The 13929-nt window shown below is 26.7% G+C and overlaps 1 protein-coding gene across 7 annotated transcripts in view; it reads left to right on the top strand.

Annotated features, from left to right (window-relative positions):
* Positions 1-13495, top strand: part of LOC107438138 (uncharacterized) — a 114404-nt gene extending 100909 nt beyond the window's left edge. For all 7 annotated transcript variants that reach the window (XM_071188228.2, XM_016050338.5, XM_016050341.5 and 4 more), the window contains 7 exons: positions 930-1094; positions 3652-3740; positions 6126-6189; positions 6289-6404; positions 7903-8290; positions 8413-8577; positions 13186-13495. In XM_071188228.2, the coding sequence (XP_071044329.1) occupies positions 930-1094; positions 3652-3740; positions 6126-6189; positions 6289-6404; positions 7903-8290; positions 8413-8576 (986 nt within the window). In that variant the 3' untranslated portion in view covers position 8577; positions 13186-13495. The remainder of the gene's footprint in view (positions 1-929; positions 1095-3651; positions 3741-6125; positions 6190-6288; positions 6405-7902; positions 8291-8412; positions 8578-13185) is intronic.
* The last annotated feature ends 434 nt before the right edge of the window (positions 13496-13929 follow it).

The raw sequence follows: 13929 nt of genomic DNA, 5'->3' as shown, positions 1-13929 counted from the left end.
TGATACTGGGTAACCAGACCCGACCAATTTTACTGACCTCCCAGTACCAGATGACTCTCATTTATGTTCGAGAAAACCAAATTCTGAATTATAGTAACTTTTAAATTATTCATATATGTAGTAATCCATGTATTTCACCAGTTTATTAATAATCAAGCTAAAATAACTATTTAGGCATGGTATATTTTACTTTTGAGTTGAATTTTAATTCAGAAAAATATTGATAAAATGAACGCATCTGGGACAGAAAAATATGTTCACTTAAAAAAGGAGAATGTAAAAATTCAAAAATGTAATGCTAAAAACTATTTTAACTAAATAATATATTTAAATAAATATAAAATTAAGAATTACAGTGATGTTTCTTTATAGTTAATAAAATTATCATGAAAAAAAATTTGATTTATGTACTTTACTCCCAAACTAAATTTACTTTCAGTAAAGAATAGATAGAATAATATGCTTTTATTATTTGGATTTATAGGCTTATCATTTTATAGAATTATAATCAACAACACTTGCAAACAGAGCATAAATATTTTATTACAAACAACACAGTAATTATTCAATAGCTATTGCAATAATTTAAACTTAAATGAAGATAAATTTCCTTGTAAGTAACAGCACATGTTAAAACTGTGGTATATAAATATATAACACATCCTGATTTGAGTTCAAAGAGTTTATCACAAATTATGATTTAGGAATTATAAACTAGGTGTTATTATCAATTATGTTATGTATTAGTGCTATTACCATTTTATCTTTTACTTATTTGTATATTTAATAAATTATGTTTTTTTTTTTATTGAAATTGCCTATATGCTGTAAATTTACTGAGCTTTTAGCTTTCATTTTTAGTATTTACTGATTTCTTTAACTTTTATGCAAGTTAAGTTTTTATCATAAAGAATAATAAAATATTTCAGACAACATTATACCCCCACCACCAGGATTAGAAGAAATTTTAAAGTTAGAACGTGAACAAAACCAATGGTTAGAGAAAAGATTGCTTATAGCTGAGACTATAGCTGAGACGGATTCATCTTTGTCAACTCAGTCAACTTTTGGAGATTCTCAAGATTTAGTGCCATGTAAATATTTATTTAACTTATTTATATTAAAATTTATTTATATTCTGTAAATGAATTCATATTTCAATTCAATTTATTGCATTATTTGTTGAATTACTTAACCATCTGGTGGTGTTGTAAATTGCTAAATTTCTACAAATGTTTTCACATGTAATAAAATGTTTCACATGCAAAAAGTGGGCAGACCAAAAGAGGGTTTTTGTTTAAACCTCAGCAGTTTCTTTACCCTTTGAAACTTTAAAGGGTAAGTAAAATGCTTTGTGATTTTAAATAAATGAGTATGTTATATTTAATTAATGCTATTTATTTTCTTGAGCTCACAAACTACATTTTTTTAAATAATTTTTTGCCTTAGCTCACCCATCTTTCTGTTTCTGAAATAATAGTAAACTAATTTTTTGTTCACATTCTTAAAGTATGTTTGTGCATTTCGATTTAAATAAGCTATTTCACTTACTAGAGGAAGTTGTGATTATTTAACCCTTTGTTAGGCACACTAACTTGAACCAAAATTTTAGTCAAAAAGCCATGAGGGTTGTTGTCAGTTTTGTATGCCCGAAATAAAGCAATCTGCTTTAAGTTTGTTTGAATTTTCTAATGTTTAAAGTAGTTTCTTAAGTACTGTATTGTTTAAAACTATTACAATTTTAGTAGTTTATATAATTTCCAAAATTAAGTGGGACAGTGTTTATCGCACCATACTTGAAAGAGTTAATAGCAGACTAGTAACTGTGTGAATTATATTGATTATATTGTGAGTATTTTTGTTAACTTTCTATGTTTTTCATTTTCAAACAAATATCTTTGTAATTTGGGCTAAAATTAAAATATTTATGCTTTGTTCATTTCAGAATTTGATACATTTTGTAGCTGATAAGTTTACATTTTCTTAAGGTATTACTAGTTAAAGATAGAAATATGTGTTTAAATCACTTTCTATGGATGACAAAACCTTCCAGAACTTTACCTTTTATAAATAAACACTGGTTACATGAACCCAAACCAAAACATAAATGTAGAGTTACAAGAATAAATTTTATCTTAATATTCTTGCATTGAAATAACCACTTTTGTCTAATTAGCAACAGTATAACAGTAAATATCCAAGCTTTTATCATGTACAGGCAAAAAATAAAGTATTTTTTCAAAAATTAATGTTACTGTCACTATCTAAATAAAAAGTTAGCTTTTTAAACTAATATATTTTTATGCTTAAACAAAGTTAAGCTGTTAGATTTGGATAAGCTTTTAGTTAGCCACATTGCATTTTGTACATAATGTTTCATCCTTATTGATCATAATATTTTAAAGCTTGGCACTGAAATTTTTAAAATGGGCTTATATATTTATAATAAACTAGTTGAGGAATTATCACCCACATTTCACTTTGAGAATATTTCACCTTTGTCTGGTTTATTTGGATCCCTATAGTTGCTTAGCAAGTGAGGAATTTGCCTTGTTCATGTGAATATAAGTGATGTCTTGTGATGTTTCCTTTTCCATTTTTTTATTTCTTTATTTTTAATTATTTTTTTATTTCTTTATTTATAATACTTAGTTTTGATTTGAACACTACAGTAATTTTAGGGAGATACACTGAGGGGTTTATGATTTAAAACTTTAAATATTGGTATGGCAGCCTATCTAATGGAGTAACCTATCCAATGATTTTTTTTTACTATTTGAGCTTGAAAATTACATTTTGCTGAATTGATTTTTTAAGATTTTATCATTTGCATGTTTGTGCATTTTCTATGTTAATAAGCCATTTCACTCACCAGATGAAATTGTGATTCTTAACCTTTTGTTGGGCAGACTAATTTGCAACAGTCTATTTTTATAATTTATGATCAATAAAAATTTAAATAATTAACAATGCAGGGGAAAAATGGTTTGCAAGAATGTAATAATAGCGCAACAGTCGCTCTCCCCTTTCATCAAAGAAGCCTTTGAGGAATTCCCTTCTTGCAACCAGTCCTGAATAGTCTCTTACAAGGATCAAGGGAAGCACTCTTCCCCATTTCTTCTACTGCAGGTATGAAGAGGAAAAAAGTGAGAGAAAAATATGCAAGGCATTCTCTTAAGCGAATCAGTGGGGTGAAATGCTATCTTGAAGGTTAATTTTATCCCCAATTTCAGCTGAAGGTCAACTTTATTATTTTTATTCCCAAAAATATAAAATTTTGAAATTTAGAAATGTTCGAGTAAAATGAGCACGTGAATAAAAGAGGAATGCGTGAACTGCTTTATTTATTCTTTATTTAATGTTTATTTTAATTATTTTTAGTTCTTTAATCATTTAATTTATTTGTAACTGGGATATTATGAATTATAATGGTAAAAGTGAAAATGTGTTTGCAATCAAGTTATGCTTTAAGTTTTCGCAGAATAAGATTATTTGTTTATTTTTTAAAAATTATTTTAACTGATTATCATTTGACAGATTTGTTAAAGTTTTGGAAATTTAAAGTTATTAAAAAAATGGAATGCGTTCATGATTGTTTTGTGTAGAACAATTTTGCACAAACCAAGATTTAATCAGGGAACTTTATTGCAGCTGAATATTCCTCAAGTTATTTGTTAGATGATGAAGAGAACTCTAAGCCTGATTTTGATCCAAGTAGTGAAAACTGGCAAGAAAATCTAGTAAGTTCTTCATATTCACTTCAATAAAATAGTATTTTAAATGATACTTATTATAAGTCAGTAACATTTTTTTAAATATACTAAGTGTGAAAATGAAAAAAAAATGCTACATGAAAGGTAAAAATAAAAATGCTTTTTAATAACTAAAAAAATTGGTAATAAACTGCCTATGTATATACTAAACCTTATCATTTATGCATCTTAACCCTTTCATGCAGAGTTTTCATTAAAAAAAAATTTCATACTTTTCTCATTATTTTTTGTTGTTAACTTAGGTCAAAATAAGTGAAAAATATTGCATTTAGCATTTTAATAATTTTTCTTTATTTATAGGAGTTTTAAATATTGTATTTAGCATATTGTATTTAGAAATATTGTATTTAGCATTTTAATAATTTTTCTTTAGTTATAGAGGTGCACAACCTTTTTGAATAAAGGGGCACTTATACCGCAGCTTGACACATGAAGGGCCACATGTTTAATTATTTAGACATGTTGACAGCAGTTATGATAATTTAAATATAAATTTCAGTGCTTTAGACACAATTTTTTAATCTGTCATCCTAGTAATATATTTGCATAAATTAAATTCTTCTAAATAATAAAATTCATTCAAAACTAAAGAATACCAAACTGATACTTTAAAAAAATGGCCCTGCCCCATAAAGATGGGGAAGAGTAATCTTTTTTTTCTTCATCACATCACATGACACAGTTTATTTTAAAATAAATTAACTGTAATATGTATGAATAAAAACAAAAAATTAGCATTTATTGAGATATATAAATGCAAATTAAATATTTTATTATAAGAAATTTTATAGAGTGTAAAATGATTTAATGATTTGAAGTAAGTTCAGTTTCGTAAATTTTTGACTTCAGAATATTTATATTTATTTAATTATGAGAGATTTTATGAATGTCAAATTTTAAATGTTTTTTTAGCACTTTTTTGAGCTAAAAAAAGTCAGACACAAAGTTGAAAACAGTAAACAGTTTAGAAACCCATGTTTAAATTTTTCATTTGATTGTTCTCGTGTTATAATAAAATTGTATGAAAAATATTCAGATTTAAAAAAAAAACTGGAAATAAGTAGCAATAACTGTAAGGAAAAAGGATTAAAAAGTAGCCTGTATTGGCAATGAAATCTGTAAAAAATAAAGCACATCTAAAGTGATGATTAAAATGTGTGATTTGAAATTTGTGCAAGTCTTAATAATGTCATATTAAAGATGTCAAGATTAAAAAGTTGGGGATTTTCTAATTCATGTAGAAAAGTGTAGTAAGAGCTTAAAAAAATCAGAAAATTACTTATATTTACTATAAAATTGTCACATATAAAGCATGTCACAATTGATTATTAAAATGTGTGATTCAAAAATCGCAAGCCATTATAATGCTATATTAAAACTATCGAGATTTTCCAAAAACCGTGGAGCATTTAAATGTACAATTCCATTGGTGTATTAATATGTATCAAAATTATCCCTTTTTTAAAATAAGGTAGAAATACCCAGCATTAAGTACCGGATAATGGTATAAAATGAAGGTAAAATTGACTCAAACCCCTAGGTTATGAAATGCTACATTGGACACTAGTGTTCATTTTTGCATTAAGGGTAAAAATTTCCAAACATGCTTTACTTCCAAACAATAATTTTTCAAATTTGCTGTTATTTAGATCTAAGATAAGCAAATTCATCATTGATAATTTTTTAATTTACAAAGTCCATTATTAATACTTTTTTGAATATGAATAAAAAAAAATTTAATATAACTTTTTTGGAATTTGTGTTTTAGAACAAATTTAATTCCAAAAATCTAACTGATTTTTCTTAGTAACTGTTAAATTGCTTTCTATAGTTAAAAAATGCTTAAATATATTTTTATTTGTTGTTAGAGTGTTTGAAAAAATATATAAAAGGGACACTGGTGTCCCCTCTGCACCAATGGGTTAACTAGGATACAATAAAATGTGAGTAAGAAACAAAGTAGTATTTTAGAAAGAGTTGGTGGCAACTACTAACGAGGTACTGTTAAAGGGCTATAGATTGATTTGTACTTATATTTTATTATAAGTTATACCCTTTTACAGTCGTGGAATAGAAAAAATCTCTTTTTTTTTTTTAGAGAGCTTGAACTTATCTAAGAGTTTCAACTTTTTTTCTTCATATTTTATCGATGTTATTCACTACAACATTTTAAACAAGTCTCAGCAGAGATGAATTTCAAAAATTAATATTTCTTTGGCATTAATATTTAAGAAAATATTACTTTCCTTGTATTCAATATTAAATATTTGTAAATAGAAAGTAACATAGTTTTTATCTTGATATCTTAATAGATCTTGGATATTTTTATCATTATTTTTTAATTATTTATAGGAGGAAAATGTATTTGAATCTGATTATGACTCGTTCTCTACATCTGTTTCTTGTCCCATTCCTGGTAAGTTCTTATTAAGGGGAAATTGTTAGTAATATAGTAAAATAGTAACATAATTGTTCAAAATGAGTGTTTTGATGTTTTCTCTTTTATGTATTTCAGAGGAAAGTTCAAAAGTTAAAGAAAGTCCCCAACATAAAGCAAAACAAAATATTCAAAATCTCGGTGCTGCTCCGAAAGCAAAAATAATGGATAGTAACAAATGGATTACAGAGAGGGTATGACAGTTTTTTTTTTTACTCTTTGCGGTTTTCAACTATCTCTAAATGCAAAAGATCATTAACACGTTGCATGATACAGTATGTTAGACAACTAAACTATTCAAAATTTGGTTATTCATACCTTTTTTTTAATATATTTTCGATGGTTTCTTATTGTTGCTATTCTGCATTTCTCTTTAACAAATTAATCTTTAAACAGTACATGATTTAAATATTTTTTGTTCTTCTCTACTTTTTTGTTCTTCTCTACTTTTTTGTACTTTTTACTTATCTTGATTCTTCCAAAAATGTGAAAGCAATTAAGTAATAGATTTTAAGTTTTTTTTCAAACTTTCTCTTGTAATTCTAATGTTTTTGAAAATTAGTGAATATTAAAATGTTAAGAACCAACATTTATGGAAGTAATACTTAATATATCAATGATTGTAAGAGCATATTCTAAAATAACAGAAAGGAGTATAAAAACTAATATGAATATTTTGAATGAAAAATCTGGCATGACAGTCATGTAAAACAGATTTGATGATTTTGTAATCCTTGTCACTTCACATTCTAGTGTGAACTGATGTTTAGTGTTGTTAAATGTTAACATAACAATTTTTAATATAGTACTGCTCATATCTGACTTTAGTCCTATAGCCTATATCAAAGAGATCTGGACTAGCATGTTAAGAATAGTAGTCACTTGTTACCTGAGTCATAAAAAAATGGTAGCCTTTTTGAATCTGTTTGGCAGCCACACTAAGATAAGTGACACACAGCACCAAGGTTGTTAATATAGTCTTTGAGAAAAAAAAATGTTTTTTTTTTATTTGAAGCAGTTTTTGTTTTTTAAATCATTATGCAGCAAAAAGTTTCCCCCCTACTAGGTTTTTCAATAACTATAACTCATTTCTGTTTACAATTAAACGCAATATTCTTCTCATAGATTTCAGCAATAAAATGACTTTTTGTAAAATAATTGGTAACAAAATTTAAAACTTGTAACTGATGGACGTCATACAATAATGTTAAAAATGCCGTCAATATTCTTTGGTAGTCACAATGTTGATCAGCATTAATCAAGGATATAACAATATCCATGCGCTACTTGAGAATCTAGAGTCTCTACTCAGACATCAATTTAGTTTGACACTAAGATATAACTAATCATACAAATCATATTTTCTTATTCAAACATTTCTTTCAATTACTGAATTGTTCAATTTCCCTTCTTTTCTCTCACCTATTCTTTAATCTGAATTTAGTAGCAAATGATAGATTTTAAAGAGGGAAATACAGTATTTATTACTATATCAACAATCAAAAATTGTCCTAATAATTTTCTCATTATTATACAATGGCTTTAAATCTCTAACTTTTTAAAACTAGATTTTTAATGTGTATAGAATTAATTATAATGAGAAATTATAATTCTAATTATTTTCTTTTTATCCTTTATGCTTCTTTCCTTTGGTGTTCTTAACTGAAAATAAATGTCAGTTTGTTTTTTCAGGTTGCATCTATTAGTAAAAGAGTGACTGAACCTCTTTTCCGACAAACTAGTTACGATCAAAATTATTGGATTGCACAAGATGCTGGTCGTAAGCACACAAGTCAAGTAGATGTTCCAAACAGAAGATATTCCATGACATCCCAATCGAATACTCATCCAGATGTCACATTACGTACATGGGATGATAGAGAAAGTGAATTTCAAAAGCAAAGACCACGATCTGCTCAATGGAATTCTTCTAATAGTAGAATTTCATACAATTCTGATTCATGTTTGAAACAAAGTGTATTACGCACACAAAGTCTTAATGATTATGAAGACATAGAATGTAGTTCTGATGTTCTAGAATCAGAGGTACACAAGTGCTCATGTTGTAAAGAAGGCCTCTGTAAGTATTCTAAGTCACAATGCAAAGTTGATAACTTATTTACCTTAGCATTAAAACTTTTTTTCTGTCTAGTATTGTGATTTTCTAATATACAATATTTTTCATACATTTTTTCTAACCAGCTGAAGGCTCAGCAATGGGAATTGAAGCCTTGAGGTTATACTTCCACATTGAATGCTTCCGCTGTTGCATGTGCCAAATGCTGTTAGGAAATGGAATGTGTGGCACTGATGTTCAAGTCAAAAATAATCAGCTTTATTGTCCTAATTGTTTTACAGTTGATTAAGGTTTGTCAATTTATTTCTTAACCATTGATTTGTTGCTCATGTTCTTAAAATATTTTTTTTAATTCAGAAAACTATATAAATGTACCAATTTACAGTCTAATAATCTTTACACATTCAGTAAAAATTAAAACTTTGTTAATTTAAAAACATTTATCTGATGTTAATTGGTCATGAATATACAGTTCAAAGAATTCAAAATCATGCACAAATGTATCTTTTAGATATTATTCTGCTTTCCTGGATTAAACTAATCAGTTATAGACCCAATATAAGTTTTCCTTGTCTGATTACTTCTTTTATTTGATCAGAACTTTCGCAAGACTCTGTGAAGCCCATGGCGAAAAAATTTTTGGAAGCTCTTTATTTTTGTCTTGTGGTGTACCTTGAAAAATGAAATACTTAAGACCTTAGAGTTTTGCTTTTATTATTGAAATAATTTTTTTTTCTTTCTTCAAATTTTTTACTCTTTAATTTCATACTTTATGTTTACAAAATTTGTAGAATGCATATTTCTCAGAAATGAGGAATTAAGCACTTAATATCCTTGTTTAAATTATTAAATTTTATTTTATTTTGATTTACATTATTTTCTATGTTATTTCCCAACAAATGTGATTTCTGCCCTCTTTTCTGTTTTCTCTATTATAATAAAATGGAAAGCAAGGTTTCCAAATTTTAACGATGAAAATTACTTTTTTTACAAACATAACATTTTTATAATTATTAAAAAGAAAAATTTCAAACATCATTGATGCAGTTGGCGAATGATCCACACCCCCACTCTTAAGACATTATACAAATCAAGTTTCTTGAGGCGTTCTCTGCTACAATTATCAAAATTCTTTCAATTTTATTTTAGGCACTCCATAACATTTTAATATTTACTTTATGTATTATGTATATGACATATTAGTTAAGATAATACTCTATGTTGGTGTACATAAGTACATTTGAAATTGTTTTTATTCTAAGAAGAAATTGAGCACGAGTGTTATAGTTCAAAGTTAAAATCTTTGCATTTATTATACAGAGAATTTATGGATAGCTGCATTTTTCATTTTTCAGATCAAAACTTATTTCATCTCACCTGCATCTGGTAATGTAACTAAGCCATTCTTGCAATTGCTTACAAAAGGAAAAATTTGGTTTAATGTATTTTTATACTTACTACTAAAAATATTCAATTATTTATTTGGTATCTTCAAGTCACATACAATTATATTCAATTTTATAATTGAGCAGACAAAATTGCATTAAACCTCATATTTGCCAGTTTTAGCTGAAACATGCACATAATCCAAGAGCTTGCTAATATAAAGATATTAATACACAGGGGTTGGACAAAATTATGAAAACACTTCTATCGGAGCTCATTTTTTCATATTTCCCGACAAATATTTAAAGTATTTTTTTATAACTTTGGAAATGTTAAGATCATGTGATTTGTCACACATATCAATGAAGTTTAAAGCTTTTAGAGTTTTCTTGGACCTGCAATAAATTACGAACGAAACGAATGTTTTTGAACACCCCATCCCAAAAAATATCACAATAAAATTGTGACTTGTATCAATTGTTTTGGTTATAATCTGTAATAACTGCGCAAAACTTCTTAAACTTAGCTTCAATATTCATGAAGATATAAACATTTTCATAAAAAATTAATTTTTTTTGCTTTACATCTGCAAAAACATTTATTAAAATTAAAAAAAACTTTAGAGTAATTTATAAGAAATAACAAAAATATAATTTTAAAATTTGAATACAATTAATTTAAAATCATGCAAAAAAAAAGCATTTAAAGTAATCCTTTCATATTGTGCAAATGTAAAAAACATTAAAACTTTATTTTCATCACAGCCCATGAAAAAATTCCATTCGACAACCTTGAAAATGTAAAAAGTTTCTATCAATTTTCTAAGTAGCTTTTGTACTTTTTTTTAAAAAGAAAGCTCTAAATTATAAGGAGTTTTCAACAAATGTTATTTTGCATCATATTGCAAAATCTTATAATTAATTATCCTACAATGATGGTTCAGACAAAAAAATTTGAAGCTTGCAAGAAATCTTGTGAAATAAAACAGATTTTTATAGGGAGTAGTACTTTATAAAGCAAATGTCATTTTTAATGAATCCTATTTAACAGTACAAAATATACTAATATGTAGAAAACTCCTAACCATTTGCAGCTTTCTCTTCAAATTTGCAAACACTACTTAGAAAACTGCTTGTAACCTTTTTAAATTTTCATGATTTTTAAATCAGATTTTTTTTCTTATGTTACCAAATGCGATTGAGAACAAAATCATGTGGGGGGAAATTAATGTTTCCCGCACTTGCGCATTGTGAAAGGATTATTTTAAATGCTCATATCTTGTGCAATTTTTCACAAATTATTTTCAAATTTTAAAATAATTTTTTTATTGAAAATTACTCTAAAATTTTTGTTTAATTTTATTGAATATTTTTACAGTTATAAAAAGACAACTTGAGGCAACAAAATTATTTTTTGATTAAAAAAAATATCCATATCTCTATGTGGTCTATGAAATTTTGTGCAATTATCTCATATAATAACCAAAGTAATTGATACAAGCTTATTGCTATAATTTTTGGCTAAAGGTGTTCAAAAATACGCTTTTTTCTGTCTTAATTTATTTCCAGTCCTTCAAGCCTCTAATAGCTTTAAAATTCAATGATATGCATGAGAAATAAAATGACCTAAACAATTCTAAGATATAAAATGCTTTTCTAAGAATTTCTTAGAAATATGGACAAATGAGTTAGCATAGAAGTGTTTCAAATATTTTGTCCAACCCCTGCATATCTAAAGTTATAATGTTTGATGAAGAGAATGGAGTGTTTTGATTTCAATGTTTACACTTCATGACTACCTATTTCCATGCATTTTTTAGTTTTGAATAAATCTTCTTTACTTTAATCCTTAACTGTTAAGGAAGTTGTTTAACCATTGAAGTTACTTAGTGATAACCACAGGTCATTCACTTTTACTTCCAATATATTCTATATTTAGTTGTTATAATTAAATAATGTACAAAATAAATCAACGGTTACTAAAGATGACTTATTAGTTGTTAGCAGGATGATTAAAAAACGACATTTTTAAAAACATAAGCAATAGAACATCTAGTTAGAATATGGTTACAGTTAGGATAAGTTTCGATAACAGTTAATTGCTAAAATTTAGATGCTTTGGTTAAGATTAAATTAATGGTCTAATACATACTATCTCGCTTTTTTTAATAATAAAAGTATAAAGCGCATATATAGGAACATGTGGATGGAATGCATCAATGCAAAATATATTTGAGGAATTAAATAAATGCAAATCATTAAGGAATATATTAATGTTCATTCATAGCGTTTAAACCAATGTGGAGGTTTAATTGTTTGGCCTGTTCGAGCTTGAATAGTGCTGCCATTGGAAAAATGTATTTGAGCTGTAGGAACAGCGTTAGAAACGATGAATAACTTAGTACAATTGGAATAAAACTAGGGGTATGTGGAAGTATCAGGATCACTGGAACAGCAATACTATTGTTGTTTGTGGAATTTGTGAACATATTTTCAGCTAATTATTTAGGGTTAATAGGTTGCTCAGGTTTTGAAAACTTCTAATATGAATATGATTTCTAGGATACACTTCCATTATCTGCTGTTGTGATGTAGGACCTAGATTGTTGTCCAACACTTGATATTTTCCTTTTTTACACCATCTATTATTAAGGCAAAACAATAGTTCTTGATTTTTTTCAGCGGTTGTAAATTATGAGAATGCAGATCACATTTATGTTGGCATTGCTGTCTCAAAAACAAGTTTCTTTCTGTTCTTATCACCTTTTCTGTTCTTGTTTTACAAGAACATATTATTCCATCATTTGCAACATGGCATGATTGAGGAGATGTATGACTGAACTAAATTTTTCTTTTAATATTTCATCTCAAACTCTCTCACTTGCTAACCTTTTTTTAACAAATTAATTAGGATAAAAAAAATTTAACTGAGACTTTTGACTTCTAAGAGACCCCGTTGGAACTTGGAGCTTTAGGCTTGGGCACGCTGGGCCGATCCTTAACCTTTTTCGGGACAGGCGAGTGATAAATGTAGTCGTGCAGAATCAGGATAGTTAAAAATAAAAAACGGTATCTTAAGTTTGGGCATAGCTAATTTGACAGACTTATTTTTACTTTCACTTTAAATCTAACACATCCAATCCTTGTGCGTTAAAAGTGTAACTATATAATTTTTAATTAAAATTAAGTAGTGGTGAATTAAATAAAATAAAATATTATTGCCTCGCCTACAAATAAACTGTTATAAAAATAGTTTGGCTACCAGTTTCATCTTTTTTACCCTAAATATCGACACCCTGAGAATGTATATATGACTCGCCCGACCCGTCTCAAAGAGGTTAAAAACGACTCTGGAAGTGCCTTTTTAAGTAGCCTTCAAAATACCATATTTTTTATACCCATTTAGTTAATTATCACACTTATTTATTTTTTGGAATGAAATTTTACATAAAATATGTTAAAGTTATCTTTATAATGTTTATATATTCACATTTTACTTTTTCTGACTTTCAGGACAAATCTAAACATTACGTATTTCCTAAATCATGCATGAGTGCATGAACTTCTCATTGTACAGATATGACTTAAAGATATATAATTGGATGAAAGTTGATTATTCTCTAGAAAGATTTCTGGACTGACTGATAAATTAAGCAAATGCTTGAAACACATTGAACTCAGCATGTGAAGAAATCTTGAAGATTAATCAATGGCATATTTTATTGAACTTATTAAATTATTAGTGAATTATAACATTATAAAAAATATGTACAACGCTGTTCTTTTTGTAGCTTTCATTGACTATGTTCCTGTAATATCACTATTTACATATTCAAAAATGTAAGAGCACTGTAAATGGCATTTTATGTGTTTGTGTGCTGCTGTTGTATTCTTGCTTTTAATGAAAACAAGTGAATACAGCAAATATATCAAAGTAAAAGTTAAAAAATTATAAATTATTATTGCCAACTAAAAAATTTTAATTTTTTTCTAATTACATATTATAAGTTAAATTAATTTTTTTGCTAGTTTTAAATATAATATAAATATATCTAATAAAATTAAATATAAATTGTATTAAAATATTCTTATTTAATAATTGGGTTTAAATGATATGAAATTAAAGTTTAAATTATTTAAACAGAATGGGTTGTGGAATTCATAATTAGCCTTTACTTTGAAATGCATTAATGAAATTATTTTCAAATACATATATATTTTTTAAATTTAATTTTTTTTATTGTTAACTTCTTTGAA

Source organism: Parasteatoda tepidariorum, chromosome 12 (assembly GCF_982258835.1).
Source record: "Parasteatoda tepidariorum strain Cologne lab strain chromosome 12, Ptep-v5.0, whole genome shotgun sequence".
Classification (NCBI taxonomy): domain Eukaryota; kingdom Metazoa; phylum Arthropoda; class Arachnida; order Araneae; family Theridiidae; genus Parasteatoda; species Parasteatoda tepidariorum.
The sequence above is the reverse complement of the archived record's forward strand: the minus strand, read 5'-3'. Positions and strand labels throughout refer to the sequence as shown.